Raw genomic sequence first — 20,575 nt, forward strand, 5'->3', positions numbered from 1 at the left:
CTCTCACACTCGCGTGGCTGAATTGAGCAGAGACCGTTGCTAAACAGAGAGCACACTCAACAGAGAGCGCAGATGAACTTGGCTAAATCAATTCCAGTAATTAATAAATTATTATACATTTACTCTGACACGTTGCAACCCACCTTTAACAGTCCGTGACGACCCATACTTTAAGAAAGGCTGATTAAGGAATTTGAAAATATTTATACATTTAGCAATTACATTGAATTGATACTTCAGTATATTTGAAACAAAATGCTTTTAGACTTTTACTCAAGTAGTATTTTACCAGGTGACTCACTTTTACATGAGTAATTTTCTATTAAAGTATCTTTACTTTTACTCAAGTATGACAATTGGGTACTTTTTCCACCACTGTATATACTGTGTGCTTTCTCACACTCTCAATTTGTAATCTGAGGGAGGCCTCTTTCAGTCCTAAAGAGTTTGCTAACAGTCGGAGAAAGACTTGAGAGTTTCCACTGCCTCTTGGCCTGGGGGACTAATTAGGCCTCAGCATCTGTACACAGGAGAGGAGAGATGGAGGAACTCAGGGATGTTTCAGGCAGTGTAATGGATCCAGAGTGTGTGACCGACTGCTATTCTGCGCTGAGTGCAGGAGAGCACATTTGCCTGGCTGATTGTTCACAGAGGAGCCACTCTGTTACAATTAATACCAAATAGATTGAGTCTCAGAGCTGGGAGTGCATTTAGCAGGAAGGGTCACCCAGAGATGCTGATGGAAAGTAGCTTCAGACACCAGTGAGTGCTCTGGTTTGTTACAAATTCTGAAGTTTTACATTCACAAACACACACCCGGCATGGATATCGTAAACATGTTTTGTTCCTTAGAGACTTTATTTACACCAGAGATATAAAAGAGATTTCTTCTCCCTCAAGTCTGTACTGTACTGTACTCTAATATTCCCTCAGCATGGAACGTTGTGAAGAGACATTGCAGTTGGGCAGTTAAAATGTTCTGACTGCCCATGCATTGAGGTGTGAATGCGGTCAGATTTGGAGGTAATTTTCTGGTAGCTGGTTTTTATTGGCCCCTCCCGGGCTTGCCAGGGTTGTGTATGATGGTGGGTGGAGCTGCAATGTGCTCTGGTAACAGCCCTGGGAGGGCCAGCAGTGCCATTAGAGCCAGCTCTGTGTGACCACTATGCTTTGTGTCCCCTTTTATCTGCCACATCTCACATCTCCTCCTCTGCCTTATACCTCTCCTCCTGCCCTGCCCTGCCCTTCCCCACTCACTCATTCACTTACTACTGCCTCCCCAAATCACTATTGTACTCTACTTTCCTGGCCCCCTCTAAATGCATGGTATTATCTTCCTCTTAGCCTCCTTTTCTTGTCTTTTCCCTTCTTTTTCTTTTGCCAACCCATTTTAGTGTCATTTCCTGCCTGCCCTCTGTATTCTCTGTCCCTTTCCCTTTCCATCACTTTCAATTTCTTGCCATGGTATCTCTCTGCATCTGTGCTTGTGTCCATCTCTCTCTCTCATGTTGCCCCCTTTTCTGTCCTCCACTCTCTCTCTCTCTCCTTCTGTAATTGGAAGCCAGGTGTTAACCTCAAGCTCAGTAATGTTTAGGAAGTTGATGGAGCCCAACAGTGGTCTCAACTCCCTCGCTCTCTCTCCCGTGTGACCAAATGGCCAACATGCCTTCCCTGCCTGCCTGCCACCAGTGAAATGTTCAGCCCCAGCGGTTTTGGCGGTAAAGCAATTAGGATTTGGAATTAGTTTTCAAATTAAAAAGGAATTAAACGGGCTAAGAGGTTAACCCTTTCAGGCATGGCCACATTCTTAGACAAAGAGCACTCTTTAAGCTTATTAAAGAATCCCTCTTATTGAAATTAAAGATGTCAGAGTTTACTTACGATACATCACTTCTTTTTTCCTCCTTCGGACTGAAAGGTTGTTCAAATATTGATGTTCCCCTCTCTGGAATAAGAGTAATTGTTTTTCTTCTCGCTCCCTTCCTTGGTTCTCTCCCCTTCTCTCTGTTTTTTTCTCTCCTTGGGAAAAGTGACAAATCCTGCTTTGAAACTTAATGAAGTTTGAAATAGAATTCTCAGCTACAATTATCCCGTCGATGCTGGCTGTAACGGGAATGATGGTGCTATCTCTGCCCAATTATGAGAGCCAACAGAACAAACACCTGTAGCTGTGAGAACCCATCATGTGTGTCTTCTCCTTCCTGTCTAAAATTCAACATATTTACACTACCTAAACCTAATCTAATACTGTCCCTGTGCCTAGTTCTGCAGCTGATCTACAGCAAAAGTGACCTTGGATTAGCGCCAATGGTTCTTGTTTCTCTTTCTTTTATCTCTCTATCCCTCTTTGCTTATCTCTTTCTCTCTTCCTGTACTTCTCTCAGTCTCTGTCTATGCATCTCTATATCTCTCTGTATATGCTTATCTGTCTCTTCTCCTCTTCATCTCTCCCCTGGTCTCTCCTCTTTGTTTCTACCTCCTTATACAGTATAACAACCCTAGTGTGTGTGTGCTCCTGCGTCTCTCTGCCTCTGCCACTCTATCCCCCTAAGCTGACAGGAGCCTAGCTCTCCTCCTGGTGCAGCAGCAGCAGCTTCAGCAGCAGTAGCAGCCTTTAAATGGCTGCCTGATGGAGAGTGACATTTTCCCTGAGCTGGGGAGAGGAACGAGGTGATCTCTCCCTTTTCCTGCACAGAGTGCTCCTAATTGCCTGGTCACATTTGTGAGCCTGGCTGACAAGCTCTTACAAATCAATAATTCTGCTCGGGGAGATTGGGACACAGCCCTTTCACCCCCTCCCCATCCCCACCACGTCTACACACACACACACGCACACGCACACACACACACACACACACACACACACACACACACACACACACACACACACACACACACACACACATACACCTTTAGCCTTAAATGGCTTTGTTTTTACCCATGATTCCAAGACAAATAGCGAGAGCGCATCGGAGCATTAAGGGCATCCGTGCCGTTGAAGGCTGAAGTAATGGATGGTGGAAATGGCGGAAGAGCCAGTGCTGCTCATTACTAAATGGACTCTATAGGAAGGAACTTCAACCTGCCTGCCTGACAGCCTACTATATACAAGGATGGGATGAGTTTGTATTGTCTACTTATTTCCCCCCAGGAGCCCCTGATCAGAAAGTTTCCCTTCACTGAGGACATAGATGCAGGGAATGGGCTTGAAATTAAATTTGGTTTGAAGTGTGTGTGTGTGTGTGTGTGTGTGTGTGTGTGTGTGTGTGTGTGTGTGTGTGTGTGTGTGTGTGTGTGTGTGTGTGTGTGTTGTATTTTCAGGTTGTGTGTGTGCACCCATACCACCCATTTAAAATATATATATTTATAAATTCTTTAGGAAATGTGTAATGTGTTGTTTTTAAAATACATATATATTACAAAATGTTTTTTGAATGTATGTAAAATGTATATCTTAATATGTTAAATACATCGGAAAATGTATTTAATGTATTTCAAAATGCATTATAAAACACATACATACATCAAACAATGTATTTTAGACTATATTTATTGATGTGTTTTGTTAAATATATTTTGAAATGTATTTGGAAATGCCTTGTGAAATATATTACATTTGATTTTATTTGTAAGAAATATGTGTTTCCATTCAAATGTATGGCAAATATGAAACATTGGCCAAATCATATTGTAATGAATTGGTTACTGTCTTAACAATTGAGCTCTTTATTGTCACCTGCACTTGCATTCGGAAAGTATTCAGACCTCTTGACCTTTTCCATATTTTGTTACGTTACATCCTTATTCTAAAATTATGAAAAAAAGATTGAATCAAATCTACTTACAGTACCCCATAACGACAAAGCGAAAACAGGTTTTTAGAATCTGCAAAGGTATTAAAAATTAAAAACAGAAATACTATATTTAGTATTCAGACCCTTTGCTATTAGACTCAAAATTGAGCAGACGTTCATCCTGTTTCCATTGATTGTCCTTGAGATGTTTCTACAACTTGATAGGAGTCCACCTGTGGTAAATTCAAATTATTGGACATTAATTGGAAAGGCACACACCTGTCTATATAAGGTCCCACAGTTGACAGTGCATGTCAGAGCAAAAACCAAGCCATGAGGTCGAAGGAATTGTCCGTAAAGCTCTGAGACAGGATTGTGTCGAGGCACAGATCTGGGGAAGGGTACCAAAACATTTCTGTAGCATTGTAGGTCCCCAAGAACACAGTGGTCTCCATCATTCTGAAATGGAAGAAGTTTGGAACCGCCAACACTCTTTCTAGAGCTGGCCCCCCGGCCAAACTGAGAAATCAGGGTAGAAGGTCTTTGGTCAGGGAGGTGACCAAGACCCCAATGGTAACTCTGACAGAGCTCCAGAGTTCCTCTGTGGAAATGGGAGAACCTTCCAGAAGGACAACCATCTCTGCAGCATTCCATCAATCATGCCTTCATGGTAAAGTGGCCAGATGGAAGCCACTCCTCACTAATAGGCACATGACAGCCCGCTTGTAGTTTGCCAAAGGCACCAAAAGGTGCTCAGGACCATAGAGCTTGAGAGGATCTGCAGTGAAGAATGGGAGAAACTCCCAAAATACAGGTGTGCCAAGCTTGTAGCATCATACCCAAGTAGACTCGCGGCTGTAATCACTGCCAAAGGTGCTTCAACATTGTACTCAGTAAAGGGTCTGAATACTTATGATAATGTGATATTTCAGTTTTTATTTTTAATACATTTGCAAACATTGCTAAAAACCTGTTTTTGCTTTTCAACTATAATGTATTGTGTGCACATTGATGAGGGGGGAAAAAACAACATTTTAACCATTTTAAAATAAGGCTGTAACATAACAAAATGTAGAAAAAGTCAAGGGGTAGGAATACTTTCCAAATGCACTGTATGTCAGTATCAGGAAAATGTAAATATTTCAACTTCATATTCATCATCTCTAGTACCACCCCACAACATCACCATATATGTGAAAATGGCACTTTTCAATGTTTTGTAGTAGAGATAAAGATGTGTTTCCAATGGCATCCGTGTGGTTTTGACCAGTTTTGAGTAGGCATTGCCTAATAATTGTCTACTAATTGGTTGATAATGTCATTGGAAACACTTCTCTTTCTCTTCCTTTTTTACTGCAAAACATTGAAAAACACAATTTTCACATATGTTGATGTTCAGGTGGTGCTGGAGAGGATGAATATGAAGTAGAACAAGTGAAGATTCCCTTTAAGACTCCAGAACTGGCAGTGTACAAGCCCAACCTTTGGTATCAGACTACATACAGGCGTAAGCTGAAGATAGGCACTTACTATAGTAATTTTTAAAATGTATTTTATCCTCTTGAGATGGGAATTTTTTTGTTTTTTTAGAAAACATGTGCTCTTTATGACAGAATGTTAAAATATCTCCATTGATCAACATGTAAAGAGTCATTTAAGTATCCTCTGAAGGGACAAACTATGTCATATGCCGAATTAGGAACCATTTGTGTCACCCTGTTAATGCATTACATGCATTTCAGCAAAGATGCAAATGTATGTGGATATATTTTAAATACATTTTACATTGAGTTAAATATATTGAAATTTATACTGTTTTCAAATGGGTGTATGAGAATGGGGCACATATGTTAAATCTCTTGGTGTTTGTATGACTGATCCTAGCTCTGTCTTTGCCAGTAGGAGGTGTTTCCTTCACTGAGCGATTCACAGTGTTTTCCTCTAACTGTTGCTGGCTGTTTCTCTTCTCTGTTGGCAGGCACGTTGGTGATGCAAGTGACAGCCAACGACTCAGATGATGACACCACAGCCAATGGGATGGTGCGCTACCGGATCCTGTCCCAGACCCCCCACATGCCCATCCCCAACATGTTCACCATCAACAGTGAGACGGGAGACATCTTCACCATGGCTGCTGGCCTGGACAGGGAGGTCAGTAGCACAACAAGGTCACACTGTCTGTCAGGGGAGCAGGGGGGATGAAGGGGCATTGACTTCCTGTTGGATCAGTTTCATGTCAGCCTGTTACTGCACATCCACAGTGTATGTTGTTGGTGTTAGCTATAGTCTGACAGTGGATGGTGTTCTCATTCCTATAGGTCACCACCCCTGTACACCAGTCAGTCACCTTTTGCCCTTAATAACTAACTCAGGATTCCCTCCCTCCCTAGACTAAACCTTAACCATTATGAGTAAAATAGTCAGACAGGGTTGGGGTCAATTCCTATCTATATTCTAGTCTGTTCAGAAACTGAATTATATTATTAATGTTTAGAGACTGTTCATGTCCGATTCAGTTGACAGTAGAATTGACCCCAACCCTGCAAACAGCACCATTAATGACTATAAAATATCAACACATTCTGGTCCTCCTGGAGGGGGTCATGGGAATGGATTTCACCTGATTTATCCTCTACCCTACCCCTGCAGGTGTGTGCCCCTCCTTATCCCACTTCTTCTTAGATCACTATTAAGGGAGATCATGGAGGGTCAACTCTGTTTATCCCATAATGCATCAGCAGGCTGTCGGCAGAGTCTTTTATGAGAGGCTGTTCTCACCCTGCAGTCTGGTCTCTCACAGTGCCTCAGATTATCTCAGACTCACTCTCCTAACACCCTGCAGTCTGTCTCTCACAGTCCCTCACATTATCTCAGACTCACACTCCTAACACCCTGCAGTCTGTCTCTCACAGTCCCTCACATTATTTCAGACTCACACTCCTAACACCCTGCAGTCTGTCTCTTACAGTCCCTCACATTATTTCAGACTCTCACTCCTAACACCCTGCAGTCTGTCTCTCACAGTCCCTCACATTATCTCAGACTCACGCTCCTAACACCCTGCAGTCTGTCTCTCACAGTCCCTCACATTATTTCAGACTCTCACTCCTAACACCCTGCAGTCTGTTAAAAAAAATATATATATTTCACCTTTATTTAACCAGGTAGGCTAGTTGAGAACAAGTTCTCATTTACAACAGCGATCTGGCCAAGATAAAGCATAGCAGTGTGAACAGACAACAACACACACAAGTTACACATGGAGTAAACAATAAACAAGTCAATAACACAGTAGAAAAAAATAAAAAAGAGTCTATATACATTGTGTGCAAAAGGCATGAGGAGGTAGACGAATAATTACAATTTGCAGATTAACACTGGAGTGATAAATGATCAGATGGTCATGTACAGGTAGAGATATTGGTGTGCAAAAGAGCAGAAAAGTAAATAAATAAAAACAGTATGGGGATGAGGTAGGTAAATTGGGTGGGCTATTTACCGATGGACTATGTACAGTTGCAGCGATCGGTTAGCTGCTCAGATAGCAGATGTTTGAAGTTGGTGAGGGAGATAAAAGTCTCCAACTTCAGCGATTTTTGCAATTCGTTCCAGTCACAAGCAGCAGAGAACCAGAAGGAAAGGCGGCCAAATGAGGTGTTAACTTTAGGGATGATCAGTGAGATACACCTGCTGGAGCGCGTGCTACGGGTGGGTGTTGCCATCGTGACCAGTGAACTGAGATAAGGCAGAGCTTTACCTAGCATGGACTTGTAGAAGACCTGGAGCCAGTGGGCCTGGCGACGAATATGTAGCGAGGGCCAGCCGACTAGAGCATACAGGTCGCAGTGGTGGGTGGTATAACGTGCTTTAGTAACGGAACGGATGTCACTGTGATAAACTGCATCCAGTTTGCTGAGTAGAGTATTGGAAGATATTTTGTAGATGACATCGCCGAAGTCGAGGATCGGTAGGATAGTCAGTTTTACTAGGGTACGTTTGGCGGCGTGAGTAAAGGAGGCTTTGTTGCGAAATAGAAAGCCGACTCTAGATTTGATTTTAGATTGGAGATGTTTGATATGAGTCTGGAAGGAGAGTTTACAGTCTAGCCAGACACCTAGGTACTTATAGATGTCCACATATTCTAGGTCGGAACCATCCAGGGTGGTGATGCTAATCGGGCGTGCGGGTGCAGGCAACGAACGGTTGAAGAGCATGCATTTGGTTTTACTAGTGTTTAAGAACAGTTGGAGGCCACGGAAGGAGTGTTGTATGGCATTGAAGCTCGTTTGGAGGTTAGATAGCACAGTGTCCAAGGAACGGCCAGAAGTATACAGAATGGTGTCGTCTGCGTAGAGGTGGATCAGGGAATAGCCCGCAGCAAGAGCAACATCATTGATATAAACAGAGAAAAGAGTCGGCCCGAGAATTTAACCCTGTGGCACCCCCATAGAGACTGCCAGAGGACCGGACAACATGCCGGTCCTCTGTCTCTCACAGTCCCTCACATTATTTCAGACTCTCACTCCTAACACCCTGCAGTCTGTCTCTCACAGTCCCTCACATTATTTCAGACTCTCACTCCTAACACTCTGTGGCCTGACATTCAGGGCAAAATACAACCGCCAATCCTACTCCTAAATGGTCCAAAGACATAAATGTATAACATACTCTATCATTATGATATTATTTGATACTCATCACTTAGTCTGATGATTTTACCAAAGCCATAAAAGTACAAGTGCTGAGTATAAACCTTTGAGCTCTGGCACCACGAGTCTCATAACGTTTATATTCAGAGATTTCCCAATAGTCCCACTAGGCAATAACTCCAGCCTGACCATCCTTTAGAACGCAGACCGATTTGACCTCTATGGAAAATAAAAGACTGGTATGGCTGACAGGTTTAGTTGCTTAATATCTGATTTGTGGTGAATATTCAGGAAAATAAACAAACCCAAGTTCATGCAAGTTCCTTATGTGTGTGCATGCCCTTCTCTCATTTAAGTATAGATGTTAAATAGTATAGTGTTGACAGTCGGGCGTCAGTCTGCAGTTAATGCAGGGCCTGTTTCCCTGTTCCCTGGTCCCCCCCACAGCTGATTGAATGGGAGTCAATCCCATTAATCTAGATTGAGCAGTAGCCCAATCCCACTTGCCTTTCTCCTACTGATCCTCCCCATTAAACTGGGACAACTGGGTGTTCACCCACCTACACTCAAGGTCACACACATACTGTAAACACACTCTCAGGCATTAACAGACAGGTATGCATGCACACACCCGCATGCCAGTACGCACACACACACACACAGTTTTGTAGCAGTTAATTCTCTTCATCAGTAGCACTGGTGTCTAATTGGAATATTCATGTGTTAATTAAGGGGTGAGGGAGCCTCTTCAGCAAGGAGGAGAGCAGGGGGACATGAAGGACACTTCAGCATCACCCAGCCCTGAACACTCCTGAATGCCAATTACCCTCCCACTCACTGCACCCCTGACCTCACCTCTCCCGTGCCATCGCGTATCACTGCATGTTTCAGCACACGGGTTAACAAGCAGGGCTAAGCTGTTTCTGGGACCCTCTTTCTCTGTCTGAGAAATAGAGCCACTGTACATATAGAAGTTACTCTGCCAAGCAAAAGAGCAGTAACTACTAATTGAGTGGAACAGAGAGAAATGGCTTTAACGTTTTTTTGTGGACATACTACATAAACATAAGTGGTATCGTAGATCTGTTATGATACAGATAACAAGCTGCATTAGTTCCGGTTCTTCTTCTTTAAGGTTTTATAGGCAAACTACATCCAAAAAAGGTTTATTTCCACCACCTACTGGGTGGGGTGAAAACTGAGATACTTTTTAAAATTATTTTTAAATAAATAAAACATATTATTCTCAAAAAACTAAAACAAAATTCAATGTACTCCTTCACTTAGTCAAATGTACTCAGATCCCTAAGCAGGCTCTGGGACCTGAGATGGGGGAACATATTTAGTCAGTATTCCCAGCAATGTTTCAGCCTAGAAGTCCTGGAAATCCAATAATATCTTAGCTGCTTTCACAATGATTTCCAGTTTCTTTTTTTGTTTGTTTGTCCTGTAAAATGAACCACCTGCACAATAAATGCAACAAAATCAGCGTTCTTCAGACTGACATCCACAGGCTGCTGGGTATCCACTGCCAAGGCTTCATCATCTCCACTGGCATAGAAGAACGTCTCGACAGCCCTGATCCTTTCTACTTTTTCCTCCTTCACCCTAACAGGGCACTCAGAGAACTCTGGAATGTGATCCCCATCACAATTGCAACACATTGCATCCTTAGACTCTTCAACAATGATTTTCCGTTTGCAAACACTTGACCCGTGGCCAAACTTTTTAAAATGTATGACATTGAAAGCAACTTTTGTACATAAGCTCACACCGCATATCTCATATATCCCAGCTTTATATGAGTTTGGAGAAATTCTTCATCAAAACTTTATTCCTTTTTACCATTCAAATTGCGGGTTAAGCAATGTGAATCAACTATTCCTGGCATGTTCATCTTAAACCATGAAGCCTCAATATCTACCGAGAAACCTGATATGACACCTTTTATCGGTGCCCTACTCCGATAATCATAACTTGCCACTTCATGCGTCAATAATTTGCAGAGCCACAATGCTTTCTCATTTTCTTCTTTTGACAACCATGAAATCAACATCATACCACTCTTGGTCAGTCTGACGGACTCCACTTCTCCCAATGCATCCTTCACCATCTTTGTTACTGCAAACGGGTTTCCCCCCAAAAATATCCTTGTTCATGAATCGTACTCCAACAAGCAATGAGGCATTATCATACTTGATTTACAACTTTAGCACTTCTAGCTTCATTCTTAGATGTTACAGTATTCCACTCCATTTCTTCACTCACGCCAACAGAATAAAAAGTGTTTCTGCTTCCGCCTTTACAGAGCCGTGGATCTCCCTCGTCCTTTCCCACTGCATTGTCACCTACCCACTCAGTTCCGGTTCTGTTTCGGAATTGGTTATTTGTACAAATCACGATTTCGCAGGTTTCAAATTTCAGAAGGGGAGTGGACATTTGGCCCTTAGACATGCCCATAACTTGCAAAGAGAGAGGATAGAGCTCTTCATTCTGGTTACGATCCTCATTCTATCTCTTCTCATAATGACATGTAAGGACCCAGAACTTAATCGAGCATCTGACCAATTACGCAATACTTTAGTTCTGGGTTAACCAAGATTACTGTATCTGTTACTTTGACAAAGAAAATTGTAATAAATAAAAAAGTATACCAGTTTAATTTAAGAACCAAAAAATGGACAACTCTGACATATAGATTGTAAAATAGTTGAATAGATTTTCGATGTATCGATTCCATGTTTATGAACTGATACACCAATCGACGCTGGATTCAAAACTCAGTTTTCAATTGACATTTTTATACAAAATTCCTGCAACCAATAGAATGTTATATATACAGTGGGGCAAAAAAGTATTTAGTCAGCCACTAATTGTGCAAGTTCTCATCATAGGTACACTTCAACTATGACAGACAAAATGAGAAAAAAAAATCCAGAAAATCACATTGTAGGATTTTTAATGAATTTATTTGCAAATTATGGTGGAAAATAGGTATTTGGTCAATAACAAAAGTTTATCTCAATACTTTGTTATATACCCTTTGTTGGCAATGACAGAGGTCAAATGTTTTCTGTAAGGCCCATTCCTCCATGCAGATCTCCTCTAGAGCAGTGATGTTTTGGGGCTGTTGCTGGGCAACACGGACTTTCAACTCCCTCCGAAGATTTTCTATGGGGTTGAGATCTGGAGACTGGCCAGGACATTCTTACGAAACCACTTCTTCATTGCCCGGGCGGTGTGTTTTGGATCATTGTCATGCTGAAATACCCAGCCACTTTTCATCTTCAATGCTCTTGCTGATGGAAGGAGGTTTTCACTCAAAATCTCACGATACATGGCCCCATTCATTCATTCATTCTTTCCTTTACACGGATCAGTCCCTTTGCAGAAAAACAGCCCCAAGCATGATGTTTCCACCCCCATGCTTCACAGTAGGCATGGTTCTTTGGATGCAACTCAGCATTCTTTGTCCTCTATATGACATTCTCCCAATCTTCTTCTGGATCATCCAAATGCTCTCTAGCGAACTTCAGACGGGCCTGGACATGTACTGGCTTCAGCAGGGGGACACGTCTGGCACTGCAGGATTTGAGTCCCTGGCGGCGTAGTGTGTTACTGATGGTAGGCTTTGTTACTTTGGTCCCAGCAGGCCATTCACTAGGTCCCCCCGTGTGGTTCTGGGATTTTTGCTCACCGTTCTTGTGATAATTTTGACCCCACGGGGTGAGATCTTGCGTGGAGCCCCAGATCGAGGGAGATTATCAGTGGTCTTGTATGTCTTCCATTTCCTAATAATTGCTCCCACAGTTGATTTCTTCAAACCAAGCTGCTTACCTATTGCAGATTCAGTCTTCCCAGCCTGGTGAAGGTCTACAATTTTGTTTCTGGTGTCCTTTGACAGCTCTTTGGTCTTCGCCATAGTGGAGTTTGGAGTGTGACTGTTTGAGGTTGTGGACAGGTGTCTTTTATACTGATAACAAGTTCAAACAGGTGCCATTAATACAGGTAACAAGTGGAGGACAGAGGAGCCTCTTAAAGAAGAAGGTACAGGTCTGTGAGAGCCAGAAATCTTGCTTGTTTGTAGGTGACCAAATACTTATTTTCCACCATAATTTGCAAATAAATTCATTAAAAAACCTACAATGTGATTTTCTGGATTTTTTTTTTCTCATTTTGTCTGTCATAGGTTGAAGTGTACCTATGATGAAAATTACAGGTCTCTCTCGTCTTTTTAAGTGGGAGAACTTGCACAATTGGTGGCTGACTAAATACTTTTTTAACCCACTGTATATATATATATATATTTATATGGAGATACAACCATCTCAGCTCCGCAGATTTTGCTGCGAAGAAACAGAATCATTAGATCATTTGTTTGGGTACTGTCATATGTAGCTTGTTTTTGGTCGAAGTTTCAGGAATGGCTTAAGAATTGCAACATTTACCTGGAGCTAACTCTGCAGATCGCACTGCTGGGTGTTATAAAAAGTCATAACCAATCGATCAATAATATAATAATACTCTTAGCAAAAAATTGTATCTTTATTTTACAGTAGGTAGAATCTATAGAAAGGTTCAGAACTTTTGGGGAATGTCACAGCAAAGTACAAAATGTATATTGCAAATCCAAAATTGGAATGTGTTCAGGGATAGATGGGAGGGGTTGACTGGAGCTGAAGGATGGGACTAAAAACAAACAAAAAATGTCAGTAAAATGTATATAGTATGTATAAGTTGGAAGTAGAAGCCTACAGTGCATTCAGAAAGCATTCAGAACCTTTTTCCACATTTTGTGACGTTACAGCCTTATTCTAAAATTGATTAAACTGTTTTTGTCCTCATCAATCTACACACAATACACCATAATGACAAATCAAAAACAGGTTTTTAGAAATTGCTTCACATTTATAAAAAATTTAATTGCTATCACATTTACTTAAGTATTCAGACCCTTTACTCAGTACTTTGTTAAAGCACCTTTGGCAGCGATTACAGCCTCAAGTCTTCTTGGGTATGACTCTACAAGCTTGACACACCTGTATGGGAGAGTTTCCCATTCTTCCCTGCAGATCCTCAAGCTCTGGTGTGGTTCTTGGTCACGTCCCTGACCAAGGCACTTCTCCCCTGATTTCTGTTTGGCCGGGCAGCCAGCTCCAGGAAGAGTCTTCTTCTATTTAAGGATGATGGAGGCCACTGTGTTCTTTGGGACCTTCAATGCTGCATAAATGTCTTGGTACCCTTCCCCAGATCTGTGCCTCGACCCAATCCTGTCTCTGAGCTCCTTTGACCTCATGGCTTTGTTTTTGCTCTGACATGCACCTTCATCTGTGGGATCTAATATAGACAGGTATGTGCCTTTCCAAATCATGTCCAGTCAATTGAATTTACCACAGGTGGACTCCAATCAAGTTGTAGAAACTTCTCAAAGATTATCAATGAAAACAGGATGCACTTGAGCTCAATTTCAAGTCTCATAGCAAAGGGTCTGAATACTTATGTAAATACGTTTTTTTTTTGCATACATTTCTAAAAACGTGTTTTTGCTCTGTCACAATGGGGTATTGTGTGTAGATTTTTATTTTATTTTATTTAATCAATTTTAGAATAAGGCAGTAACGTAACAAAACTTTGAAAAAGTCCAGGTTTCCGAATACTTTCCAAGGGCACTGTAAGTGTAGTTGTGTATTAGTTTACTCCAGTTATGGGAGGCATGGTAGGGTTAGGGGAAAATAATAAAGGAAAATATATTTAGAAAATATAATATATATATAATATATATATATATATATATATATATATATTTACAAATAAAATATGAGGGATTGGAATTTGTACAGACAATTCCATTGATTGAAATACATTCCTCACCTTTTCTAGCTGCGATGGGTTCATATTCCTGTAGCCATACATCAAATTACCATCTGCATCTCTCTCATTTAATTGGGTCTATATAAATAGGTAGACTATGTATTTCAAGTTTTGATGTATGTGATCCCATAGGCAGTGTGGTTTATAGCCTACAGAAGAATTTGACAGTTAATCTTTTAGTTTGAAGTATGTATGCTATTGTACTCCTGAATTTGTTTTGAGTAGCCTAGACAATGTTTCAGAATTTGCGGATAATCCAGCATATTTAGGTTGGGGGAAAAGTCTATGCAAAAAAATGGTTGAATTGAAACATTCTGCTGACAGGTCCACAACTATTTGCCATTGTTTTCTCTTTCAGAAACTGTCACGGTCCTTTGCCAAGTACACCATAAATGACTGAATTTTAAAAAACATTCTGCCAACACATTAAATAGACCGAAAGCTTACGTAAAATATTTGACAGGACGGGTAGGCTGCAGTATTGCTGTGCGATAGAAGTCCGAAATCATAAACCTGTTTCATTTCAGAGCCTGTACCAAGTCAGGACATTTTTACCCAATAATCTATTGATGAACAACATTTGAAACAATAATTGGTCCTTTGCATAGAAGTGTGGACTGTAGCCTACTTTTTAATGGTTTCCAATATACAATCAATCTTGCAGAATGCATGGATAGGCACTTGCTATAGGCAGCATGCATGTTTAGTTTGAAAAAGGCACTGCAAAATATCAAACCATTCTGCCCCCACCTCATAGCTGCGGGAAGTACGGGGTGTGGGCAGAATGGTTTGATATTTTGCAGTGCCTTTTTCAAACTAAACAATGTTTTTATTTCTTTTTATTCTATTTTCACAAAAGTAGTGCATTGGGCTTCTACAAGTCCGATTTAGCTGTCTGTAGCGTGGGCAAAAAAACACAGAGGTACGTATTCTTTTCAGAAATGGCACATGGAGATATTTTGTGTGACATTTATGCAACGGTTATAAATGAGTCCTGGTCCTGAGTGCAGCTGATTGTAACTGGTAGAGTACAATGTGAGGTAGCCTGCTGGGTGTCAGAGCTTCTAAGTGTGAGACAGTCGTACTGTCTTTAGGTGGCCTTGGCCCCTGTGTGCCACAACTGGGCTGGGGTGTTTCTGTACTCTCTGGCCCTGGCTGGAGTGGCAGGCCTGTTTCTTTTCATTCCCCCAGGCTACTGCAGCCTCTCTGGGGCCTGGCTGGGCACGATGCTGATCTGTGTGGCTGACTCGTGTCGGCTCCAGTTTGGAAAGTGTCAGCTTTGCTCTGCCTGATTAGGGCATTGATCGGACACTGTGCTGGAGTGCCTACACACTGTCCCATTGGTGGAGTAAAGAGGCCTGGCAGGGGACCATGCATGGCTCTGGGCACCTACAGGGGCTTAGCGTTTCCATACGTATCCAGGGGACTGAGTATCACTCTCTCAACATGGTGAAGTGGTTCAGCAATAGGGGCTACTTCTTTAGAAACCTTAGCCATACTCTGTTTGGCATATCTGGTGGCAAATATGTATATGGATGTTTCTTTGAGGGTTTGTGTATGACTGTATTTCATGAGTGGATCATATTGGTCACGGTTTAAGTTTATATTGTGTGTCCATGTGACTTTGTGTTTAATACAGTGTATTTAGCAGGAGCTCTGTGCTCCATTTTCCTCAGAGAGCTGCAGTGAATGGGAAGGAGTCTCTCTGGGTTAAATGTGAGTCAGTGGCTGTTTGATGGAGATTGTTAGTGACAGGGTAACCACTGTGGTCAGTACCAGACTGACAGGCTGGAACACAAACCACAGAACAAATACGGAAAGTGCTGGTGCAGTGCTCATTCACACTTGCTTTCTCTTTCTCAAATGTTCAGTCTACCCTGTCTAACACACACTGCTCAAACACACACAGCTCAAACACACACCGCTCAAACACACACCGCTCATTCTCCATTAATGTTTGGCTAGTAAAAATCTTACCTTACATTTCAGTTGTCAATGTCAGTAACGTCCCCTTTTGGGTTGGCCATTTTTTCAACAAAGATTCGAGAACAAACTCGGTTTCTCTCAAACTCTGAACAGTGACCATTGGACAACCATTTTTAGTTTTCATTTGACCTTTTTGGTGAAATGCTGGCCATTGAGTTCTGATAGCCTGTAGCCTTTTGCTCTTTCTGCAGTCTGGTAAAAAAAAAACAGCCTCATTCAGTACCTGTAAAAAGGATCTAATTTGACCTCCGTTTCCAGCGGTGCTCTGTTCTTATGGCCATAGATGCCTTTCAACACTTCCCATTAAAGTCCAAGGGCTTAGGCCCGTGGGAAAAGCACTGCTGTTGTTCTGCTTGGTGGAAGAAGAAGGCTTATTTCCTTTCTTAGGTGGACTCTTTAATCTAACACACTTCTGTTCAGCAGATCTAGAGGAGTCATTAGAGACCCCTTTTTCTGGCTTGTTGGGGCAACCAAACTGACGGGAGGGAGAGGATGTGTGTCGGTGTGCCTTGCGAGTGTGTTTGCATATGTGTGTACTTAGATCAACTTCTCTCAACTCTCAGGTGATGAACAAAGTGCTGCAGGACAGCATGTCCCATTTTCCCTACTGTGTGAGAGTGCCACCTGCTGTTAGGCTTAACTCACCTTTCCCTACTCAGAGTCAGGATACCCACTGGACAGCAGCTATCTAGGACTACTGATACCTTGATGTGGCTGAATCACAGTGAGGCAGTCTGGAGAGAGTGTAAAGGGTCTATTACTGCAGTGCACTATGAGAAGAGATGGTATTGATATTTCATTATGACTGTAATAAAGAGCAGCCCATATTGAGTTTTTATTCATAGAGCTGGTCTAGTTCAGGTTAACATGTGGAGCGAGTCCTAATGACTCTGCAGAACTTTAAATTAGTCTGGGCGAGTTTAAGTGCTTTAAAACACCTCTCTGGATCACCTGACCTGACTATTAAACACACTGCTCCCTGAGCAGAGAGAGAGAGAGAGAGAATTGATTTTTTCCCCCAGCTTTTTACTGACGTCCATCAGGGTTCACTAGATGGCCCCATGGGTTCCACCATCAATGTTTCTGGGATTCAGGTCCTGGCCCCAGAGCTGTTATAGGCTGTGCTCTCAACAGTGCAGAACTGGCCCAGTGATAGCAGATAGCAGGGCTGCTGAATGGTGGAAGGTTGGACGCAGCAGGCTAGGATGGGCTTCCCTCTCCTCTCCTCTTCACATTGACTGACCTGTCCTTGACGTCCAGTCTCCACACCAGCACCATAGGGGGTTTAGCCAGATGGATTAATGAGAGCAGAGAGGAGCGGTGTCTCTGAAAGGCTTACAGGGAGAGAACAGGGGAGACTGGAGAGCGAGAGAGGGAGACACTATCGCTGCACTGATAGACAGTGAACCTTCAGCACCATGGACAGCGGAAAAGTATGAATGAGTTTTATTTTTGTGTATGTGTGTGTGTGCGTGTGCGTGTGCATGTGTGTGTGTGTGACAGAGAATGACAAAATAGAGAGGAGAGAACAGTGACTCAGTGTGCTGTGTCTTCTCTACTGTCAGACGTCATGATTGACTGTTCTTTCAAAGCACTGCCTCTAGCTATTCTCTGTAACTGGGCTAAATAATGTTCATTCACTCTCTATAATATTTGCAGCACAATTGTTCTTCTTAAAGTGCCAGCACCTCCATTAGAATGAGTGATGATCAGAGCTGCTCAGAGAGTTGAAAGTAAGGCTTGTAGGCCGTAATGGATGAGCCTTTCACTCTCGCTCATAGCTCCCTCACTTTCTAAGCCTTCACTCTCTTGTGTGTGTGTGTGTGTGTGTGTGTGTGTGTGTGTGTGTGTGTGTGTGTGTGTGTGTGTGTGTGTGTGTGTGTGTGTGTGTGTGTGTGTGTGTGTGTGTGTGTCAGGCTCAGAGCTATTAATGCTGGCAGGGGTGCTGTGTCAGAGCTGCAAATGTGATACTCCTCTTCTATGCTGCAATGGTGCAAAGTGTTAGTGTGAATATATGCTTTTATGTTAGATGAGGGGGTGTGACAGTGCAGTTACCGCCCCCACATACTCTGAAAGATTATTCATTCATTCACCCACTTGATCTGATGTGTCTTTCCAGAAAGTGTCCCAGTACATCATCATCGTCCAGGCCACGGATATGGAGGGGAACCTGAACTTTGGCCTGTCCAACACGGCCACCGCCCTCATCTCTGTGACCGACATCAACGACAATCCTCCCGAGCTGACCGCCAGGACGGTGAGTCTCCTGTCCACCCCAGGACTGACCTCTACTGTAGGGCCACACATTTGTCTTCATGACAGGATAACATCAGCTGATGGATATTCAACAGGGCAGTGCCCCAACTCTGCTGTAGATGCAGTCCATGTGTCTGATGCTATCTTAGAGAACAAAAGGTCATGGCTCTTTGACAGGAGGGTAGAGAGCTGTACAGATGAGAGGGACAGAGACATGTGGAGAGATAAACAGTAGGCAAAGAAAAACAGGTCTAAAAATAGGGAGAAGAAAGGGGCCAAATGGAAAGAGAGAAAGAGAGAGCTACTGAAGTAAAGGGGGTACGGAGCAACATGGAGGGACAAAAAGGGAGAGGGGATAGAGAATGATCATAGGCATTCTATTTGGTGATGGTAGGAGCCCTCGCTCTTCTGGTGACCATGGTTTGCCTGCAGGCGTCTGGCCCGAGTCCCATACACATCTGCACTGGAGGCAGCCTGTCTTCCGTATTGTGTGTGTGTGCCTGTGCGTGTGTGTTTGTGTGTGTGTGTGTGTGCGTGTCTGCGCATGCATGTATGCGTGCATCAAAAGGGAGGAGTAGTCTGTCTCTCCCTTCGTTGGTTTCTCTTTCTCTCTCTTTCTCCCTCTCTCTCTCCTCTTTCTGTCTGTGTGTCCATCCATCTGCAGAGAGAGGAGTGTGCCAGGCAGGCAGCAGTGTAGTTCCAGCCGGATGCTCTGATAAGAGGCCCCAGCTGTCACAGACTAGCCCACTGAACAACGCCTCGCCTCGAACCACTCTGTCCTGTCTCTCTCCCCTCTCACAGGGGAACACTCAAACTTCCACAGGCACACACACATACACTGCCTTGCCATACTCCTCTCCACTCCACACTGTCTCTACTCTCTCCACAACTCAGCCTCTGTCTGCTGTTGTAGTGCCCCTGGTGTATCAGACATGGTGTTGGGTGGAGAGAGAGTGTTGAGAATCCTCAATGCCTCACAGTGTTTAGAACCGCGTGGCATTGCAAGAGAGATAACAAATTATAATAGCAAACAAACCAGGATGACAAAGAAGGAGAAAGAAAAACTTTGGCAACATGGTTTAGAACACATGGTTTGGAACACAAGTGTCAAACTGTGTGTTCCAACAGTAACAGATGGATGGGCCTCTGTTGTGGAGGGACAGTGGTTATGTTGGTGCAGACTGCAGAGGACGGGAGAGGGAGGCAGAGAAGAGGAGTGGGGACAGGAGAGGACATGTTAGTCATAGAGACAGCTGTCTTACTGTCTTACTGCTGTGTATGACACACACACACAGCTTTACTCACGGCACACACATACACAGACAGAAACAAACACACCCCATTTTCCTAGAAGATTCTCTGTTGTTTTGTTTGTCAACCCCTTTTCTTCTCTTCCCACACAGCAAACTCCACTTGGAGCAGTTCAGTAATTATTTGTGTATGACAGACACAGGAAAGAATGTGCATCTTTCATGTGGAGATGGAGAGAAAACATAAGCACACTAATTAAGTAAAATTGCTTGCGGGGGCGTAAACCAAGCAGATATATTGCTTCTAATTTGAAAAAAGACAAATGTTTTATTCATTTCAGAACATGGGCATGAATATGAGTGTGATGTTCATCATTATGTGAAAAACAAAAAGACAATGGTACTTGCCACAACTCATTAGGCTGCATTCAGCGACTGTATAATCTCTCTCTTCTAGTGTTATGGTGGTGTGATCTAATCAAGTGTATTACACTCAAACTAAACTCTATAATCCTGTCGACATTTTCAATTCACATCCATAATGGTGAGTGTTTGGAGCTGTGGTCTGTAGGTTCATATGTTCAAATCTCAGCCAGATAGATTCCAGTATGCCTTGATTTCATGCTATTCCTGGTTTACCTGTAGAACTTCTGTGTCGAACAGACTAGTTTTACTGAAACGTATTACTGAAGGACAGTTAGTGGCATGATTGTTGGCACAACACTAAGTTTGTCTATCAGTGATAGTAGACGTACCACTGCATGTGGCA

General features: G+C 42.7%; 1 protein-coding gene across 2 annotated transcripts in view; it reads left to right on the forward strand.

Moving 5' to 3' along the window:
* The window catches only part of LOC112219555 (cadherin-4), a 342,114-nt gene that overhangs the window by 309,048 nt on the left and 12,491 nt on the right, over positions 1–20,575 (forward strand). For both annotated transcript variants that reach the window (XM_024380897.1, XM_024380906.1), the window contains exons 8-9: positions 5,773–5,945; positions 18,420–18,557. In XM_024380897.1, the coding sequence (XP_024236665.1) occupies positions 5,773–5,945; positions 18,420–18,557 (311 nt within the window). The remainder of the gene's footprint in view (positions 1–5,772; positions 5,946–18,419; positions 18,558–20,575) is intronic.

The sequence above is a fragment of the Oncorhynchus tshawytscha genome, linkage group LG02 (genome assembly GCF_018296145.1).
Source record: "Oncorhynchus tshawytscha isolate Ot180627B linkage group LG02, Otsh_v2.0, whole genome shotgun sequence".
In the NCBI taxonomy this organism is placed as follows: domain Eukaryota; kingdom Metazoa; phylum Chordata; class Actinopteri; order Salmoniformes; family Salmonidae; genus Oncorhynchus; species Oncorhynchus tshawytscha.